This window comes from Berghia stephanieae, chromosome 15, assembly GCF_034508935.2.
Source record: "Berghia stephanieae isolate SIO BIC M18660-M18661 chromosome 15, UCSD_Bste_1.3, whole genome shotgun sequence".
Taxonomy (NCBI): Eukaryota; Metazoa; Mollusca; class Gastropoda; order Nudibranchia; family Aeolidiidae; genus Berghia; species Berghia stephanieae.
This window is the reverse complement of record NC_088374.1, coordinates 4,926,297-4,948,829: the sequence shown is the minus strand read 5'-3', so window position 1 is coordinate 4,948,829 and position 22,533 is coordinate 4,926,297. Positions and strand designations below refer to the sequence as shown.

The 22,533-nt window shown below is 37.4% G+C and overlaps 1 protein-coding gene across 1 annotated transcript in view; it reads left to right on the top strand.

The window, feature by feature from the left end:
- The first annotated feature begins 2,508 nt into the window (after window positions 1-2,508).
- Window positions 2,509-22,533, top strand: part of LOC144960525 (uncharacterized) — a 103,531-nt gene continuing 83,506 nt past the window's right edge. The window contains exon 1 of the mRNA XM_078893714.1: window positions 2,509-2,730. Coding sequence (XP_078749840.1) covers window positions 2,670-2,730 — 61 coding nt within the window. The 5' untranslated portion in view covers window positions 2,509-2,669. The remainder of the gene's footprint in view (window positions 2,731-22,533) is intronic.

The following is a 22,533-nucleotide window of genomic DNA, read 5'->3' as shown; positions in this document are numbered from 1 at the left end:
AAAAACTTGTCAACGTGTCAAGCATACGAGATATCCATGCGTGATAAGTATTCGACTCGTATTTGTTTGTAGCACAGTCGGCAATAATGTTTTTTTTAACCATAGTCGGTTATGACTGTGAAGTAGGGGTGTTACAAGATAACAAGGTTCTCCGTCAGTTGTCTCTAAGTTGTCATATTGTTATTATCATATTTTACTTCTAGCTATCTCTTACACTTATGGTATGTCCAAGTTTGTTTTCTAGCTCAATGACTCTGTTATCTGGTTATAGAGCCGTTTTATCGAGAAGAAAACAAAGCATGTAGATGACATGATCGTAGCCACTTGTAATTATATTTTATGACATGTTCAATTTTGTGTTCCTATCCCATAGACACTGTTATCTGGTTATAGAGTTGTTTTATCGGGAAAGAAGCAAAGAGTGTTTGATCATAATGATTATCATAGCTACTTGTAACTATCTTGTATGACGTCTCTAAGTTGTGTTTTCCAAGCTCAATAGACAATGATATCTGGTTATAGAGTCGGTTTAACGGGATAATAGCAAAGCGTATTAATGGTCGGATCGATTACAAACACTGGCTTTGATATTCGTGAAAGATAAATGTGTTAATTTGAATGAGTAATCATTCGTAACGTACCTCTCATGCGTCACTTTATCAGATGTGTCTCAAACCGAAATGTTTATAAACGATAACCGTTGATATGCCGTACTCTGGAAAAACCCATTTTTATAAATTTGGCCATAAAACTCGTCCTTCAAATATCGATCGAAATAAATTGCCCTCATCTTGGAAAACACTCTCAAACCTGGATCTTTGCAAATTCCCAGGTTTGAGAGTTTTTGCCAAGATGAGGGCCATTTAAATCGATCGACATTTGAAGGACGAGTTTTATGGCCAAATTTTTAAATATGTGTTTTTCCATAGTACGGCAGTGATAAGGTCCACTCATTGAACAAGCTGTATCACGTTAGACTCATCAATTCAAATTGGTCGTATGTTGGGTTGGAGCAGTTTTAAAATGGGATTTTTAATGCTGTGTGTTTAGTTAAAATACTTAAAACCGTCGCCAATAGGAAATAACATTTTAACTGTAACCTTAAACAATCATTGTCTGCTTGAGAGAATTGAATGAGAACCAGTCATAAAAAAGGATGACTAAAAACATAATTTTTGAGTTATGAGACGTCAATTTCGTTCTCTCTGTAAAATCAAATTGAACAGAAATATCCTTTTTCTTTAATTCCCTACTTTAATGAATGTATGTTACAATTGCCTCTATAAATCAGGCATTCTACACCCTGGCCTTGTATTTGTATAGAAAATAAAATGCGCGTTTATGCGGTCTACTGGTATGGCACGATTTGGGATCGGAAGGTCCTAGGTTTGAGTCTCGTACAGCACATAGTTGAGTCCTTGGAAAAGGCTCTTGACTCACATTCTCTCACCGTACTCAGGTGTAAAATGAGTTCCTGGCCGTAAACAGCGTCGTCTCCGTCCGAAAAAAAATGTAATATCGAACTAGCAAGTGTCATGTCCCATCCTACGTGTTAAATGTTGCTGTTGTCCTTGTAAAGCGCTTTGGGCAAGTTTAGTGGATATTGCGCTATATAAATGTTCAATTTAGATTTTTAAATTTATTTATTACCGTCTACATCAATCAGATATTGTACCTTTTACAGAGCTGCATGCTTGAAATATCAAAAATGTGTGTTGTCCTCTCTCTCTCTCTATGGCATATCACTTGGACGTAGCCTCCCACACAGTCCTTCGGAAGAAGTCTCTGTCTTGTGCCCATCTGCCACATTCCGTCACGCCGTTGTTGAGCCATGCCTGTATATCCTGTTGCCATCTTCTTTGTGGTCTTCCTCTGCTCTTTTGCCTCGCAGCCCTCCAGTACAAGTGTGTTGTCCAAGGGACAAAAAATATCAAAAAATCATACACATTACAAATCAAATATTTGCCCTAAGTATAATCAACATATCCACCAAAATTCTAAATAGAGTTTCCTAGCAACCAAACACTCCTTTTCAACAAGACTTATTGAATCAAAAGCATCTATGCGGTTCCTAAAAATTCGTAATTCTACGAATATTTCGTAGCACTAGGCAAGTCTGCATTTAGAGACACTGGGTTACAATTTTGAAAAATAAAATGCCAACAAAAATATCAAGCTCTATAATATTCGAAAAATAGAACAACACTGATAAGAAATTTGATCAAACCTGTAAAGAGACGCCCCCTCTTGACAAAACAGGTGGACTTATCTTAGACCTTTCAGGAATGGTATTGATAATAAATCAAGAGGTCTAATCATTTAAAATTCACATGAAAATATAGTGGGGTTTTTTAAATCAGGGGGCGTAACCACTAACGCCTCCTTTCTTATTTTAACAATATAAAACCTGGAGACAGATTGTGAACGCTCAATCATAGCTGAACGAACTTCTGGAGACGATGGAACGTCAGTCATAGACACGGCTTCTGACAGATGGACGTCATCATAGCTGGACACGGACTTACAAAGGAAAGTCAATCTTCCATTACAAAAGTTTACAGACACGAACATCGACACTCGCGCATCAACCAGAGTTGGACTAGCAGAGACCAAATCAGCATTTCATCCACGGGAATTCATAGACACTGAAATCGACACCCCAGTACAAGATGGCGTCATTTTCATTGTTTACGTTTCTGGCAGTCGTCCTTGGTCACAGCATTGGATTAGGTGAGAACATTTCTCATTCGTACTCTCTTCTTGCTCGTCCTCCTCCACTTCTGCACTTACTACTACTACTACTACTACTACTACTACTACTACTACTACTACTACTACTACTACTACTACTACTACTACTACTACTACTACTACTCTTACTACTACTACTCTACTACTACTACTTACTACTACTACTACTACTACTACTACATACTACTACTACTACTACCTACTACTACTACTCTACTACTACTACTACTACTACTACTACTACTACTACTACTACTACTACTACTCTATACTACTACTACTACTACTATATATATCCTTCTTCTTCTCTTCTTCTTATTACTTACTTATTATTATTATATTATATATTATTATTATTTTATTATTATTATTATTATTATATTTTATTATATATTATTTTATTACTTCATTATTATTTTCATTTTTTATTATTATTATTATTATTATTATTATTATATTATTACTATTATTATTATTGTTATTGTTATTATTACCATTTTTATTTTTTATTTATTTTCTTTTAAACTTCATCATCATCATCATCATCATCATCTTCATCATCATCATCTTCTTCTTTTCTTCTTCTTCTTTATTCATCATCATCATCATCATCTTCTTCTTCTTCTTCTTCTTCTTTTCTTCTTCTTCTTCTTCTTCTTCTTCTTCTCTTCTTTTCTTTTTCTCTTTTATTATCATTATTATTATTTTTATTTATTTTATTATTATTTTTTTTTTTTTTTATGTTTCATTTTAAACATCAATCATCATCATCATCCATCATCATCATCATTCATCACATCTTCTTTCTTCTTCTTTTCTTCTTCTTCTTCTTCTTCTTCTTCTTCCTCTTCTTCTTCTTCTTCTTCCTTATTTTTATTATTATTATTATTATATTATTATTCTTATTATTATTATTTTATTTTTATGTTTGTTTTTGTATTTTTTGTTTTTTTTTAAACAACATTATCACATCATCATCATCATCATCACTATCTTCTTCTTCTTCTTCTTCTTCTTCTTCTTCTTCTTCTTCTTCTTCTTCTTTCTTCTTCTTCCTTCATTCCTCTCTCCTCCGAGTATCAAACCACAACACTACAATTGCCCATCTTATTTTGTTCTATATTTCGCCTGATTATGTCTCATGTTGTTCTGAGGTCTGCATTAATTGTTTTGAAGAAAATGGTTTTATTTATGTAAGCTAGTATTTTAGTGAGAATTTGTAGTCTATTAAACAGTCAATGGGTCTATAGTCACTCATACAGTGCAAATTTTAATATTGTCTTAGTGTATAAGTTGTTTATGTAGATAAGTTATGAGATCTGCTACGTCTTTTTTGTTTGTACGCTATCTTTTAACGCGTGTTTAAGGCATGACCGAGATGGGGGGGGGGGGGAGAAGAATTTGATGATAAAACTCGACAGTTATACCGTCGTCCAGGGATATTTGTTTATTGGTTCATGTTTAATTGAATGTGATTTATTTTATGTCTTCTAATAATGGTAACTCACCTCAACAACTAACAACCAAAAACAAAAAAGAACAACAAAAAAAAACACAAACATAAACCAACAAAAAACAAAAACAACACAAAAAAAAACAATTGAAAACAGAAAAAACAAAAAAGAACAACCAACAAAAAATCAAACAAAAAACCAACAAACAAAAAAAACAAAACGTGTACAAACGAAAAGCCAACTACTACCCAAAAAAAAACAAATAAAAACAAAAAACAACACAACCTGTGGTAAAATACAATAAAAAAAAAAATAACCTACAACAACCAAACCAAGAAAAAAAAAAAAAAAAAACACACAAACAACACAAACCAAAAAAACCACCAACACAACACCTCCTCACACACACACCAAAACCACCAACAAAACCGTCAACCCCCCCCCCCCCCTCCCACCTCCCACCCCCCCTCCCCCCCCGGCCACCCCCCCCCCCGAGACCCCCCCCCTACCCCCCCCCCCACCTCGGTCCCCCCCCCCCCCCCCCATCGCCCCACCCCTGGCCGCGGGTGCTTCTTTTCTCTCTCTTTTTTTTTCTCTTCTTCCCCTCTCTCTCACCCATCCATCACACACCCTCCCACCCCCCCCCCACCAACCGCCCCCCGCCCCTTCAAAGTCCCCCCCCCCGGTGGTGGGGGCCCGCGATATGGGCCCAAGTTCCCCGCCTGTTACACCCCTTACGCAGGAAAGAACAACACACAAACATCTCCCCCCCCCCCCATCACAGTACACGCCAAAAACACCGTCGTAAAATAAGCGTAGCTACCCAAAAAACGGACTATAGGCACTAACACAAAACATATCCTACAAAACCCATAAACCACATCCCAACCAACCAAAAGCACACGAAATAGAGAACGACACCTATTAGACCCAAAAGACAGAAAACATATATACTACAAAATTCGCACAAAAAAAAATACTCTCTACAAGTGGAAAACTAAAACAACCAAATCTACAACATTAATCAGTACTCAGAACCAAACATAAGCCACAAACCTGGCAGAAAATAAAGAACAACAAAAAATAAGCGGCAAAATGAAGTTTTTATGGTATGATATCGTAGTTCCTACTCATTCCTCCGCCTCCCTCCCTCCTCCGCCTCCTGCCTCCTCCTCCTCCTCCTCCTACTCCTGCCTCCTCATCATCATCAGCATCAGTTCATCATCACATCCTAAACCCCCCCCCCCCCCCCCCCCCCCCCCTCCCCCCCCCCCCCACCACCACCACCACCCACCACCACCACCACCACCATCACCACCCCCTCCTCCTCCCTCCTCCGCCTCCGTCTTCTCCTCCGCCTCCTCCTCCGCCTCCTCCTCCCCATCCTCCTCCTCATCATCATCAATCAGCACCTCATCATCATCATCATCAATCCTAAACCCCCCCCCCCCCCCCCCCCCCCCCCCACCCCCACACCACCACCACCACCACCACCACCACCACCACCATCTCCACCACCCATCATCACCCACCACCACCACCACCACCACCACCACCACCACCACCACCCCTCCACACCCACGCACCACCAACCACCACCTCCACCACCACACCACCACCCCCTCCTCCTCCCCCTCCTCTCTCATCCATCATCAATCCGTCACCATCATCATCATTCATCATCGATCATCCTAAACCCCTCCCCACCCACCCCCACCCCCATTACCACCACCCCCACCTCCACCACCACCCACTACCACCCCACCCAACACCCCACCACCAGCCACCACCTTCCTCCTCCCTCTACTCCTCACCCACCACTACTACTACCCTCTCTACTACTACTACTACACTACTACTACTACTACATCTACTACTACTACTACTACTACTACTACCACTACACTACTACTACACTACCGTGCTACTACACCCTCTACTACTACTACTACTACTACTACTACTACTAACCTAACTACTACTAAGACTACGACTACTACTACAACTAGCGACTACTACTACTACTACAACTTAACTACTACTACTACTACAACTACTACACACACTACTACTACTACTACTACTACACTTCTACTACTCGACTACTACTACTACTACTACTACGACCTATCCGCCTATTTCTGCTCCTGCTCCCGCCTCTCTCCATCCTTCTCCCATAAACCACCACCCCACCCCACCATACCCCCCTTCTTCACAAGAGTCCCTCCCCGACCCCACATCCAATAGCCGCCCCATCTAGAACAGTTTAGACGTGAAAAACGATGGAAAACCTGTCAAACCCGAGATTTTTAAAAAACAAGAAAGGGCTTAGGGTTACGCCCCCAAAAAATAAAACCCCCACAACATTTCACGGATTTTTAAATGATTAAACCTCTAAATTTTTTATAAAGCCCAAATTCCGGAAAGGTTTAATAAATCGCCCTTTTGCAAAGAAGGCGTCTCTTTACAGTTGTCCCCCGTTTCTAAAAAAGGTTTTTCTATTTTTTCAATATTAAAGAGTTGATATTTTTATGTGGCTTTTTTTTTTTTTCAAAATTAACCAGTCCTCAAAATGCAGACTGCCTAGGCAACAAAAGTTTCTTAATTACTTTTAAGGCCCTTTAGAGACTGCTAACCCTTGATTCATAAGTCTTTGAAAAGGAGTGTTTTGGGTTTGGGCAGGAAACTCTTTTTAAGAATGTTGTGGATATTTTTAATACTATGGAAAATTTATTTGTAATGTGTGTGATTTTTTGATATTTTTGTCCCTGACAACACACTTGTACGGAGGCAAAAGAGTCAGGGGAAGACCACAAAGAAATTGGCAACAGGAATACAGCAGCTCAACAACGGCGTTCCCCGGAATGTTGCAGATGGGCACAAGACAAGACTTCTTCCGAAGGACTTTTGGGGAGGCTACTCCAAGTAAAAGCCATAGAGAGAGAGAGGACAAAAACACAATTTTTGTTTTTTAAAAACATGCAGCCTGTAAAAGGTACAATATCTGATTGATGTAACGGTAATAAATAATTTAAAAACTAAATTGAACAATTTTTAAAAAGCGCAATATCCACTAAACTTTTCCCAAAACGCTTTACAAGGGCAACAGCAACATTTAACACGTAGGATGGACATGACACCTGCTAGTTCGATATTAATTTTTTTTTTCGGACGAGACTAAAGCTGTTTACGGCCAGGAACTCATTTAACAACCTGATTTCGGTGAGAGAATGGGGAAGTCAAGGAGCCTTTTTCCCAAGGGGCTCAAAAATGTGCTGTAGGAAATCAAACCCAGGACCCTTTCCCACCCAAATCGGCCCTAAAACCCGTAGAAACCGCATAAAACGCGCATTAAAATTTTTTATACCAATACAAGGCCAGGGTGGGCGAATGCCTGATTTTATAAGGCAAAAATTTTAAAATAATTCATTAAAGTAGGGAATTAAAGAAAAAGGATAAATTTTTTCAATTTAAAAATTTTTTCAAGAGAACGAATTGACGTCTCATAACACAAAAGTTAAAAATTTTTAGTCATCCTTTTTTATGACTGTTCCATTCAATTCTCTCCAAGCAGACAAAGAATGTTTTAAGGTTTTTAGTTAAAATGTTATTTCCTATTGGCGAAAGGTTTTTAAGTATTTAACTAAAAACCCAGCATTAAAAATCCCATTTTATAAAACTGCCCCCAAAACCCCCAAAAACGACCAATTTAATTGATGAGTCTAAGGATACACTTGTTCAAAGGTGGAAAACCTATCACTGCCGTACTATGGAAAAACACATATTTAAAAATTTGGCCAAAAAACTCGCCTTCAAATGTCGAAACGATTAAATGGCCCTCCCCCTTGCAAAAACTCCCCAAACCTGGGACTTTTGCAAAGATCCAGGGTTTTAGAGTGTTTTCCAAGATGAAGGAATTTATTTCGATCGATATTTGAAGGACAGTTTTAAAGGCCAAATTTATAAAAATGGTTTTTCCAGAGTACGACATATCACGGTTATCGATTATAAACCTTTTTGGTGGATAAAGGGGACGCATGAGAGGGGAAAATTTCGAATGAATACTCATTCAAAATTGACCCCATTTAATTTTCCGAAAATCAAAGCCAAATGTTTGTAATCGATCCGACCATTAATACGCTTTGCAATTTCCCGTTAAAAAACCGACTCTAAAACCAATAATATCATTGTCTATTGACTGGAAAACACACCTGAGAAAGTCATACAAGATAGTTACAATTTGCTATGATAATTATTATGAATTTAAAACACGCTTTGCTTCTTTCCCGATAAAACCCAATCTATAACCAGATAACCCGTGTCTATGGGATGGAACACAAAAAAGAACATGTCTTAAAATAATTACAAGTGGCTACGATCATGTCATCTACATCCTTTGTTTTCTTCCCTCGATAAAACGGCTCTATAACCAATAACAGAGTCATTACAGAAAACAAACTTGACATACCATATATGTAAGAATAGCCTAGAAGTAAAATATGATAATAACAATATGACCACTTAGAGAAAACTGACGGGCGAACCTTTTATCTTTGTAAAAAACCCCAAATTTCGCAGTCATAATCGCTATGTTAAAAAAAAACATTATTCCCGACTGTGCTACAACAAAAAACTTCAAAAATTTTAACACGCATGGATATCAAAACTAGCTTGACCACTTGACAATCCTTCCGAGTTTCTTTAACTACTGTCGTAAAAACTTTAACTAATATTTGGGGCGGTAGTCCCGATAGTTAAATTTGGGTTGGGCTCGCTTCACACAGAAAAAGGGCCCAAAGATCGATCCCGGGGGCAGTCGGGGTTTTTTTCCTGAACCCTCCCGTGTCCAAAAAGCAGTGAATAGGAGCTGATTTGGTAATTACGGAATTACTTCGCGATAAACTAGCGTCCCCCCCTAATCCAAAGACAGAAAATCAATTGCATTTCCGTTTCCCGGGCTATTAACCGTGATAACCGCTATAAAAACCCGGATAATTTCCGGCTCTTTTGGGCCCCAAAAAAATTTCCCTTTGAAAGCCTAATTAACAAAAAAGTATTTTAGCAATTTTTTTCGTACAAGAATAAAGTGCGTCTATGGTATGACACACGCTTTCCGGATCGAAGGTCCTGGTTCAAGACCACGCTCGGCCTTATTTTGATCCTTGGAAAGACCTTTATTTCAGATCTCTCACCGTACCGGGTGTAAAATGATACCTGCCTTAACAGCGTTGTCTTTGTCCGAAAAATTGTAAAATCGCCAAACCGGGGCGCAGGGTCTCTTCCTAAAAGTAAAATTTCGGGAAAAACCAGGACCCCTTTAAAAGCCTTTGACACTTTAATTTGATAATTGCGCTAATAAAAGCTCAATTTTTTAAAGTGACGTCAGGGACGTTCAAGGGGCTTTGACCCTCTCTATACCACTACGGGAAAAACGTCACATTTGTTACGATACAACCCACATTAATTTTTCCCCGATTTTTTAAAAAGTAAAATAAACCCAAAATTGGAATTTGAAAAAAAATCTTTTGTGTATTTATGATATTTCTTTTTTTTTTAATCTTTTTTTTTTGTAGAACAAAATTAAAATTTTTGGGATGCTTTCGTTTGAGTTTTTAAAAAAAAAACAGTTTTTTTGTGTTGAGTATGGGAAAACATTTTTGGGGAAACACTGAAAACCTGGGCATGAACACAGTTTTAAGCCCTGCCGTCTACTGTACACAACTGACGACATCTCTCCCTAGGAGAGGGGTCGCCATCTTTTTAAATTCCTCGTATACCGAATCATTGGGCACATTTTCCCCCAAAAAATACCAGGAAAAAACCCAAAAAAAAAAAAATCAAATTTTTTAAACTCACAACATCTCCTACAAAAAAAAAAACCTTAAGTTCTTTTTAATTAAAAAAAAGATTTTCTTTCAAATTTGTGAATTTACAAAGTAACTTTAATAAAAAAACAAGCAAATTGACCCCAATGCCTAAAAACGTATTAAGTCGGAATTGGGTTTAGATGTTTTTGAAAATGAAAATTATAGCAGAAATATCAGACTTGTGTTGATTTGTAAAGTTTTATTGAGAAATGGCCCAAACCCTTTTAGGTGCTAATGCCAACCCTTTATGTTTTGAACAGTTTTAACATTTAATTCGGCTTAAGCATGTGGTGCTTCCGACATAATACCGTTTTAGACGATGGGTCCACATATTGAGCCGTGACAAAATGTGTAGCTGCTTGAAAAACTGAAAAAATGCGCAAATTTTTAAAAATGGAAATGATGTATGCAGTGGTGAGACCACATCTTTCTGATAATATTATTACTAACCCCTCCTTACCCCAAACCCAAAAGGAAAATGGTCACCTTTGTTAACGAAAGCTCAACATTTTTTTCATTCCAATTTCTAGAAAATTATAATAAATTTTTAAAAACATTTTTAGCTATAATTAAATTATATTAACACTTTTTTGAGGAACTCGTTTAAAGGTGAAAAAAAATATGTATAGCAAGTACTAATAGCTTTTTCGTTTTAAATGAAAAAATTCTTGTTTAATGGTTGGGTGTGAATTTTTGGGGACAATGCGAAAAATGGACGGAAGGAGAGATTAAAACACAATGATATAAGTGAGTAGAAAAATGCCAGAAGACAATAAGAAAAAAAATTTTTTTTCGCGCGGTGGTGGGTTTTTGAACCTGCCCCTTTAAATTGGTGGGGGAAAAACTCCGCCTGAGAGAGAGCGTGGCTCTACCGGGTCTGAGCTATCCCACGAACACAAAAAATTGGGATCACTTTTCGAAAAAAGAGAGTTAAATTTTCTTTCTATTTCTCAATAAAACCCAATGATATGAATTTTATTGGGAAATAAACTTTTGTTGCAATGAAACACTAAATCTTTGATTTTGGCTATGATAATAGAAAATTTGATCCTCTGGGACGTTGCTTCCCGAAAAATTTCTTCCGAAACTGTTTTACGGTTTTCCGCCATCTACATCCCCTTGAGTTGTTGTCATTCCCAGCCAACACTATATCTTGTTCCCAGCTTCTTGTTGTCCCCCTCTTCCTCTCTTGCCGTCTACCCCTTTTTCCTGCAGAATGTGCTTTTCTAATGTTTCGGGCGAGCCCGTATGGCCAAAATATTCAGTTAAATTTTTCCTTTTACATTTTTTTGAAAAAATTGGTGATTTTATTCCGTCCTTCTCAGGACTTCTTTTTTTTTTGTTTTCAGTCCATGATATTCTTGATTATTTTTCCGTAGCATCCAAATTCAAAGCGTGATCTTTTGCCATAAGACCTCAAATAAAACCTTGTCTGCATTTTCCCCCGGGTTTGCTCAGCCAGACTCAAAAAAATGCGCGTTTTCGCTGCAATGGCAAGGGCCCTTAAGGAAAAGTTAACCCTGACATTTAACCCTCTCCCTACCAACTATAAAAAATCGTCAACATTCGTTGTTGATAAAAAATTTTTTTAAAAATTTTAAAAATTTAATGTGTAAAACATAAAAATTAAAGTCATCCGCGTTTATAGTGATTCTCACTAAACTGTGTTAATCAGACTATAAACGTCTAAGTTTCACATATTTTGGGTGTGATCCCTATACTCCGGGAGGGCCCAATCCCAATGAACCTTCTTACCCCAAGCGCATACTATTTTTAGAGAGATCGATTGACTAAATTTATTTTCTTTTTTAAAGCTTTTTTCCCCTCCCAAAAGTTTTATGAGTAAACCACAAACTTTTTTAACCAGACTAAAAAACGTTCACGTTACACATAGTTTTGTGTGTTATCCGCTATACTTCCGGATGTCAATGTAATGAAGCACTAACCAAGCTCAACTATCTATTACGAAAAAAAAACCATAGAATTTGGGCCCCTTCAACAGTCCCGTCCACTTCCCTCGAAACAAACGAAAGTAGTAACTTAATAACTGGCTCTAACAATCGGACAATTGCGAACGCCCCTCAAGAAATACTTCCCGACGAGCAAATAGGGGTTACACCAGGGGAGAAAATCATTATAAAAGATTTAATTTTGACTTTTTTATAGAAAGTATGCGCTTGGCTAGGAAGCTCATAACATTGCCATCCGGAAGTAAAAGGGACCAACACACAAAACTGTCGGGTATCCTGAACGTTTGTAGTCGGGTTAAAATACAGTCAGGAGCATTGCCCCTAAAGCGAGTCAAAAAAAAACAATAACAAAGACCTAGGACGTCATCAAACATCTATACAGTCTGATCACATTACAGTGAAAAAGTCTAGCCAGCACGAAGAATAAAAAGTACCAATTTCTTTTTTTAGAACCCCCGGGTGTCCCGTTGCAAAGGGGACGTGACATCAGACAATTGAATCCTGTTTTTCAAGAGTTGTATCAAAGCAGCAGGGGCTGTTTTTAAAACCAACAACAAATAAAACACAAAAACAACTCGAATTGAGAATGGGTTTAAAAAAAGCAAACCTGTGAGGGAAAAAGATTTATTTGGGGATAACACATAGGCTTTAACAAAACTGAGGGCACCCCCCAAAAACGCGTGTCAAAATATAAAAATAACAACGTGAAAAAAATGTAAACTTGAATTTAATACTCTTCAACAGTCGTAACTAACTTTCCTTTCCCAATGACGCAAGGTAACTTAGTAACACGGCCCTAAACTAACGGGAAAAATGGCGGACGCCCGAAGAAATATTTCTCCGGCGAGCATAAAAGCGTATTTCCAGAGGGGAAAAAACCCCATAAATTTGATCATGTTTGAATTTTAAACGACATTCTGATCACAAGACATATTGAAAAGTTCTATCCAGAGCCTGAAGAATAAAAAGCAATATTTTCTTTTTTAATAGAACCAAGATGGCCCGCCGTTTTCCGGGCGCTAGACCAAACTACAAATTAAAGGAAACGGTTGATTCCTGGAAATCTCTTTACCCCACATTCTCTACCGAAAATCAGGTGTATGAGTACCGGCCGTTAACCCGCGTTGTCTTTGTCCAAAAATTGTATTCCCCGCCTAACAGCGTCCATGTCCCGTCTTACAAATTTTAAAAGTTGCTGTTGACCAGAACCCCTTTTTAAATCCTTAAGCACTTTAGTGGATATTTACCCTATAAAGCTCAATTTTTAAAATTTTTTTTTCCCTCCACCACCCAGTAATTTTTTGCAAAAAATCAACGAACCCAACGTACAATTCGCCAGAAACCCCATGGGAGGCTTGACGTCGCTGGATTTTAAATCAAAAACAAAATCAATTTATCCAAGGTCAACGAACTTCAGCAATTTCCAAAAGGGTTGCAGTAACATTATTTTAGTCCCCTGGTCTATCTGGTTATGAAACCAAGTCGTTTGGGCCCCAACCATCTAAATGGTAAAATATATATAAAATTTTATTTTTAAATGAGCTTTAAACCAATATCCACTAAATGAGCTCAAAGAGTTTTCAAGAGTCCCTGGCAACACCAACATTTATGTAGGATAGACATGACGCCTGTTTTGGCGAATTAAATTATTTTCGGGCAAAGACAACGCTGTTAACGGCCATAAATCCCTTTTACACCTATACGGTGAGAAAAGTTTAGTAAAAAAGCCTTTTCCAGAACTCACTATGGCGCCGAGCGCGAGGGTCGAATCCGGGACCTTCCATCCAAAGCGAGTGCATAAACCCCAGACCATTAGCCGCATAATCCTTCATTCTCAAAAAAAAAATCATTGAAGCCACAAATGCACTTTAGACAATTTCCTAAGGGCGCAGTTATCCAGTCCAAAGTTCTATCTTGTTTATGATCCAAGTCATGGTCTTGCAACCAACCAAATTGTAAACAATCAACACTTCTCAAAAACAACATTATTTAGACTACAATGTACTTTAGACCATTTTCCTACTGCTGTTTATCTAGTCCATTGTTCTAGAGACAGAGAAGATAAAACAAGGGACATAGAGGAGGGAGAGAGACAGAGAGAGAGAGAGAAAGAGAGAGAATGAGAGAGAGATAGAGAGATATAGATAGATAGAGAGAGAGACAGAGAAAGAGAGAGATAGAGAGAGATAGATAGAGAGAGAAAGAGAGACAGATAGATAGATAGATAGATAGTTAGAGAGAGAGACAGATAGAGAGAGAGAGAGAAAAAGAGAGAGACAGATAGAGAGAGATAGATAAGAGATAGATAGTTAGAGAGAGAGAAAGAAAGAGAGAGAGAGAGTGAGAGAGAAAGAGAGAAAGAGAGAGAGAGACAGATAGAGAGAGATAGATAGAGAGAGAAAAGAGAGAGGATATATTATATATAAATATAATATATATATAATATATAAATAGATTGATAGATAGATAAGAGAGAGAGAGAGAGAGAGAAGAGAGAGAGAGAAAGAGATATATATATATATAATATATATATATTTATATATATAATATATATATATAAATAGATTGATTGATTAAGAGAGAGAGAGAGTGAGAGAGAGAGTAGAAGAGAGATAGAGAGAGAGAAGAGAGAGAAGGAGAGAGAGAGAGAGAGAAGAGAGAGAAGAGAGACGATTGAGACATTGATAATGCTCCGGTAATGGGGTGAATTTTTAATTTAAAAAGTATTGAGCGGGCAACTTATGTTGGTACAACAAGAGAGAATGATAGAAAAGTGCCAGAAGACAATAAGAATACACAGTCTCAATCGTTTCTATGTATAGTTTGTGTTGAAATATTGGCATTAAGACTTAACTGCTGCCAGGTCAACTTCGCGGTGGTTGTGTGTTGAACCCGCGACTCCAGAAGTCGGTGAGAGAGGAGAGCTCTAGCAATTAATGATTTTGATACGAATATTTTTGTGTTCGTGGATAGCTCATACGGTAGAGTCACGCTCTCACCGGCCAGGCGGAGTTGTCGTACCAATAATGTCGCGGGTTCAAACTCACCACCGCCGCGAAATTTTTATTATTCCTATTGTCATCATCATCATTTCCTTTTTCACCCTGGGTCAGGTATAGGCCACAGACAAAACAGTTTCCATCGTTCCTATCCTGAGCTAACTTTTTTAAATCTCATTCCAGTCTTACCACTTCTCTGTAATATCAGCTTCTTTAATTCTTCTCCATGTTCCTCGTGGCCTTCCCCTTGATCTTCTGCCAGGAGGGTTCCAGTCCAATACTTTCTTTGTTATAGTGGAGGCATTCTTTCTAAGCGTGTGGCCCAATCCACCTCCATCGTCTTCTTCCTATTTCCTCTCCCAATGGTTCTGATGTGTTCTTTCCATCCTTCTTCATTTTTATTCTATCCATAAAATCTTCCTCCCAGACTTGAGGTGTTTCTGTCCGGATGTAACTAAATAAATTAGATTACATTAAAATCAATGGAGTAGAAATAAAGAGATTTCCGGACCGTTTTTTTTCTGTGTTTATTTCGCTTTTTTTTTTTGGTGCGACTATGTGCTCTAGTGGTTTGACACTCGCTTTCAGATCGGAAGGTCATGGGTTCGAGCCTCGCTTGGCGCATAGTTGGATCCTTGGAGAAGGCTTTTACTCACTTTCTATCACCGTACTCAGTGATAAAATGAGTACCTGGCCGTAACAGCGTTGTCTGTGATATCGTCTAACAGGCGTCATGTTAACGTCTTACATGTTAAATGTTGCTGTCGGCCATGGACCCCTTGTAAAGCGATTTGATCCGTTTAGTGGATATTGCCTACATAAAATCTGAATTATACATAATTTTTTTTTTTCAATTGAAAACAATAATTAGTTTTAAGCAAAAGATAAATTGTAAATAAAAACTCATAGTTTAAAGTTCACGTTCGAACCAAATACAGTATGCGACGAAAATCTCACAGTTGTCGTAGCTTTGATGTTTGTCAATGAAAATGGCAATTGCGCATGCGCCAGAGCCTAAAGACTGACAACTCAGGTATTTTAAGTTGACATCACACAGCACACCTCTATTTTAGGCCAAGAACAAGAACAAAAATAGTAGATTATAGTTATTCAACCAAAATATGTTCAGTGAAATGACTGATAGTGTAATAATCTGCAAAGGGAGAAAGTACCGCAAGCGTCAGTCATAACAAGAGATGAAGTGAGTATAAAAAGTGCCAGAAGACAATAGAGAATATTTTTTTTTTCTTGGGTGATAAAGTTTGAACCTGCGACCTATTGGCACTGACAACTCCGCCTGGCCGGTGAGAGCGTGACTCTACCGTATGAGCCCATTCACGAAAAAAATCGTATCAAACTAATAATAATAATAATAATAATAATAATAATAATAAAATAATAATAAATAAATAATAATAATAAATAAATAGTAATAATAATAATAATTATAATAATAGAAAATATATCTGTTTATCCTCAAATAGTGGCAATTTGTCATTTGGTTACACATTTATAACAATACAATATTGATAAGACACACTCACATATGCACACAAGTAACATGGTAGTCAACAACAACAACAACAACATCATCATCATCATCATCATCATCATCATCACATAATCATCATCATCATCATCATCATCAGCACAGCAGCAGCAGCATTATCATCATCATCATCATCATCATTATTATTATCATTATTATTTTTAGAGAGAGAGAGATAGATAGAGAGAGAGAGAGAGAGAGAGAGAGAGAGAGGAGAGAGAGAGAGAGAGAGAGAGAGAGAGAGAGAGAGAGATATTGAGAGAGATAATAATAATAATTTTTATTGTCCAAATTAAAGGCAATTCATTTGAGTAAACAATGCTCAGTTTGGTTCATGGTATGAACATCAACACATTTACAAATACAGACACAGCCATACACGAACATACACACAGATAGAGAGAGAGAGAGAGAGAGAGAGAGAGAGAGAGAGAGAGAGAGAGAGAGAGAGAGAGATGTATTTATAATTATGCAAATTAAACAACAATAATAACTCATTACTAAACGAGACCTTGTATCGCCGCCATCATCAGCCATTATCAAACGGTTATTTTCGTCCTTGCGCCATTCATAACCCCGGGACATTGTGTTGTACAGATCGCGGTTTTTTCGAGTGGTTTTCTGACGTGTTTTCCTATTTCTTGATTTGAGAGGAAATGCGTTAAACTTTCTATCAGTTTCAGTTGTATTTTGATGTTTTGATTTTCAATTAATTTCATTATGTGTGTTTCAATGTATTCGATTTTGTGTTATTTTCATTAATTGTTTCAGTGTATTTGATTTTCAATTAATTTCATTATGTGTTTCAAATGTATTTGATTTTATGTTATTTTCATTAATTGTTTCAGTGTATTTGATTTTCTATTAAGTTTCATTATGTGTGTCAGTGTATTTGATTATTTATTAATTTCATTTCGTATGTCAATGTATTGATTTTCTGTTATTTTCATTATTGTTTTAGTTTATTTGATATTTTATTAATTTGATTTGTGTTTTAATGGTATAGAATCATATTGGTTTGTTCCACAATGTATTGACAAACCGCCTAAATCAAATAGGGATAGGATAGACAGATGCAAGCCGATTTTAACGTTAACATGATTAGAGTTGAAAGTTTTTATTCTTTGCCTCTTTAACTCTCTCCTTACCAGCCATTTTCAAGATTTTTCCCCAAAACTCAACATCCCAAATATATTTTTTTATCACTAAACACATAGCAGATTAACAATTTCTTTAGCAAAACATGCTCTACAACACACTGTTTTTTTTTCTTTTTAATTTTATGATTTACAAAAGATAATTGAATAAGAGAAATGTTGGTTTTTATCGTAACGAATATGACGATTTTCCTATGGGTGGTAATGAGAGGGTTAAGAGGTCTTTGTTATTGATTTTTGTCATCCACGTTTATGATTAATTCATTCTGTATTATTAAGACTATATTTGTTTGTGGTTACACAGACTTTTGTGTGTTGGTCCGTTATAGATAGATATCTAGTAGGCGCTTGGCCAAAAGGCTCACAACATGATTGCCATCTGGAAGTATAACGGACCAACACATTAAACTATGTGTAACCGTAAACGTTTATAGTCTGATTAATACAGTTTAGTGAGAATTACTCATAAACGCGGATGGCAAGAAACAATAACAAAGGTGTGAGTGAAGTGATCTTCGTTCCACCTATATTCAATTTTTAAAAAATGTTTTAAAACGAATGCATTCAATTTCCTCTCCTGTTCGTAAATAATTACTGTCTCATTGACGCTATACAATTTGTAATATACACACAACAAACGGATGAAACACACCTGCAAACAAAACTATGTTTAACCTAAAACGTTTATATTACTATTCAAACATCTGTTCAGTGTGATGTTTACTTTGTTGGAAGGAAATAATATTCAATTTGTCTCATGTCACGTCCGCCCACCAACGATCAGCTTGGTTCTAAACAAAGAAAATCGATACTTTTTATTCTTCATGCTGGCAAGAACTTTTCATATGTCATGTGATCAGAATGTAATTAAAGTCAAAATATGATCATATTTATAATGTTTTTCTCCTCTGGATACACCTTTATGCTCGTCGAGAATTAATATTTCATTAGGGCGTCCGGCGTTGTTCCATTAGTTTAGAGCCAGTTACTAAGCTACTATGCGTCATTATGAGGAAGTGACGTCACGATTGTTGCAGCCTATTGAAAAGAATATTAATTACAAGATGAAACGTTCGAGTTGTGTTCCTGATCTGTTCGCCAAATGGACTCGAGTGAATTGTACTCACTTTGTCGTGGATAGCTCGTCGTAGCCATCGTTTAACTTATAGCCAGACGCTAGAACCTTCTAGGACTTATGTTTGACGTCATTTGTAAGGCGTTAGCACCATCAAGTGAGCTGTTAGTAGTGCTCAAGGAAACACGTGCTCCCATTGGTTGAACTGTTGAATACAACTCACGATTTGTTTTCTTTTGCGGCCTAAGACTTGTCTTTTGACGACATTTTTTAGTCACGTGGATGATAATACCGTATCTATCTATCAACTCATAAACGCGGATGGCAAAAACAATAACAAAGGCCTGAGTGACGTCATCTGCATACTATCTATAGGGGTCTCGGTACATAAGCTGGTAGAGCACTTGCTTCACACGCAAATGGACCAAGATCCATACCGGGTACAGATGTGCGGCTATGTGGTCTCGTGTATGACACTCGCTTTCGGATCGGAAGGTCCTGGTTCGAGCCTCGCTCGGCGCATAGTTGAGTCCTTGGAAAAGACTCTTTACTCACATTCTCTCACCGAACTCAGATGTAAAATGAGTACCTGGCCGTTAACAGCGTTGTCTTGTCCGAAAAATTGTAATATCGCCTAACAGGCGTCATGTCTCGTCCTACATGTTACATGTTGCTGTTGGCCAGGACCCCTTGTAAAGCGCTTTGAGCATGTTAAGTGGATATTGCGCTATATAAAAGCTCAATTTTTTATTATTTTTTTTTAGATGAAGTTTTTTTTCTTTTTTTTTTCTGACTTCCATTTCCACCCAGGTGTAAAAGGGTAGCCGGGTCTTTTAGATATAGTGGAAAGAACTGTGCTAAAGACTAGCGTCCTCTCTAAAGGGTAGTAAGCAATTGCTTTTTGTCCGTTTCACGCTATAGAGACCGAGAAAAACTCTGGATCCATGGGCTAAATGGCTCTGAAGGATCGAAGTCTTATAAAATACGATTTTTTCATCTCTTTGTTTTCAATAAACGAGTTACTTTTATCATGCAGAATAACACAACGAGCTTGCGAGTATGTGTTATTGCACGATGAAAGTTTAACGAGTCTAATAAATACAAAGAAATGAAGGAATGCGTTTATTATAAACCTCCAAGTCAGATTATTAGATATTTTGTAACCAAATCGTATGGTATAAGTAGTTCTATTCACCATTATTCGTATCTTTTCTCCTTCAGCTTTAATAACAATTTGACACAAAACTGAAAACGTTGGATTTGTATTCATGCGCACAAAAAGATTATTTATTTACCAATCAGCTGTCTTTTACACCGTATATCATACCAATAAAAAGAAAATATTCTCAACAAGAAATGAAGTGAGTAGGAAAGTATCAGAAGACAATAGAGAATAACAATTTCGCGACGGCGACGGGGGCTCGATCCAGCGACCTTACTGGTACGACAACTCCGCCTGGCCAGGGAGAGTGTGACTCTACTGGATGAGCTATCCACAACCCCCCCCCCCCCCCAAAAAAATAAAATGAAATAAAAAAGATCGCTTCTAACCCTAGGCTTATAAGAACCTTCTCTCCCTGACTTCTTGCGGTCACGGGTTCAACACACACAAACGCCGCGAAATTAGTTGGCCAGCATTTAAGCTTTATAGCAAATATTCTCAACACAAACATGTAACGTAAAAACGATTGAGACATTGAATAGGCTCCGGTATTATTTTTATAATTCTCTAATGTCTTCTAGTACTTTCCTACTCACTTCATTTCTTGTTGTTATCAACATAAAAGCCTGCTCCACTCACTTTTCTGAATTAAAAATTCACCCAAAGTGATTGTGGAGAGGTACGTAATTGGGGACACTTGACTAAAAGAGCGGTTTGGGCGTTTAAAAAAATTATTACTTATATTGAGAGATTTTACTCACTCCGTTCCTTCATTATAGTTTAACAAAAAACCCAAAATGTTTTGGTGAAAAATATAAAATATCTGTATTGATACCCCGTCGTGCGACTAATTTGGGGTCTGGCATAAAAAATATAACAATCTTGTAGGAGCATTCCACAAAATCTAATGTTGTGACCTCCATATTTTCCCTCTAATCAACATTGCAGCATAGTGTATCACCCTCTAATCAACATTGTAGCATAGTGTATCATCCTCTAATCAACATTGTACATAGTGTAATCACCCTATAATCAACATTGTAGCATAGTGTATCATCCTCTAATCAACATTGTAAGCATAGTGTATCACCCTATAATCAACATTGTAGCATAGTGTATCACCCTATAATCAACATTGTAGCATAGTGTATCACCCTATAATCAACATTGTAGCATAGTGTATCATCCTATAATCAACATTGTAGCATAGTGTATCACCCTATAATCAACATTGTAGCATAGTGTATCACCCTATAATCAACATTGTAGCATAGTGTATCATCCTCTAATCAACATTAGATGAAGTGAGTAGAAAAGTGCCAGAAGACAATAGAGAAATATTCGTAGCAAACTCAAGTCAATCATTTTTAGAGCTCTCTCTCTCTCATCGACTTCTGGAGACAGCGGGTTCAACACACAACCATCGCGAAGTTACCTGGCCAGCAATTAAGCTTAATAGCCAATATTCTCAACACAAACATATAACATAGAAACGATAGAGACATTGAGTATGCTCCGTATATGGGGTGAATGTAAATTCAGAAAAGTGAGTCGAGCAGGCACTTATGTTGGTAACAACAAGAGATGAAGTGAGTAGAAAAGTGCCAGAAGACAATAGAGAATAAATGTTTTTTCGCGGCGGTGGTGGGTTTGAACCCGAGACCTTATTGGTACGACAACTCCGCCTGGCCGGTGAGACTGCTGGCCAGGTAACTTCGCGTGGTTGTGTGTTGAACCCGCGGTCTCCAGAAAACAGTGAGAGAGAGCTCTAGAAATGAATGACTTGAGTTTGATACGAATATTTTTGTGTTCGTGGATAGCTCATACGGTAGAGTCACGCTCTCTACGCGCCAACAAGGTCGCGGGTTCAAACCCCACCACCGCCGCAAAAATGTTTTATTCTCTATTGTCTTCTGGCACTTTTCTACTAACTTCATCTCTTGTTGTGACCAACATAAGTGCCTGCTCCACTCACTTTTCTGAACCTATAATCAACATTGTAGCATAGTGTTTCACCCTAGAGAGGCTTTACAGTTTTATTTTTTATGTTTTATTTTTAGAACTTTACAAGATTGATAATCAAAATGTTATGACAAAATAAATGTTAACAATTATAATATGGATTATAATTCAAACTACACATACTTGATCCAAAAAAAATCTCTCTATTGGGGATATTATCTTTGTGATAACTGGAATTTTTTTAGATAATTTCATTGAATTGATTCTGAGAAACGTTTGACACAGTATCCGACCCCTTAGAAAATTGACATATTGAGAAAATAGCAAAATAGCTTTCGGTTTTTCAACTATTCTTACAACCTGTACCGCTTTCGACTGTGTTGTATAGTCCATTTGAAGAAGTTGGACATTAATAATTTCATTTCTAAGATAATCAAATATCAATATGGGACTGACCCATGCGTCAAGTGTAGTGCTACGCCGCAAACTAAGCCAGGGCGAAATGACTTCCCCAAGACACACGGCCAGCGGCGGATCGAATTTGTTTTTCCCCCTTTGTGTACAAACGAAACGTCCCCGAGTCACGC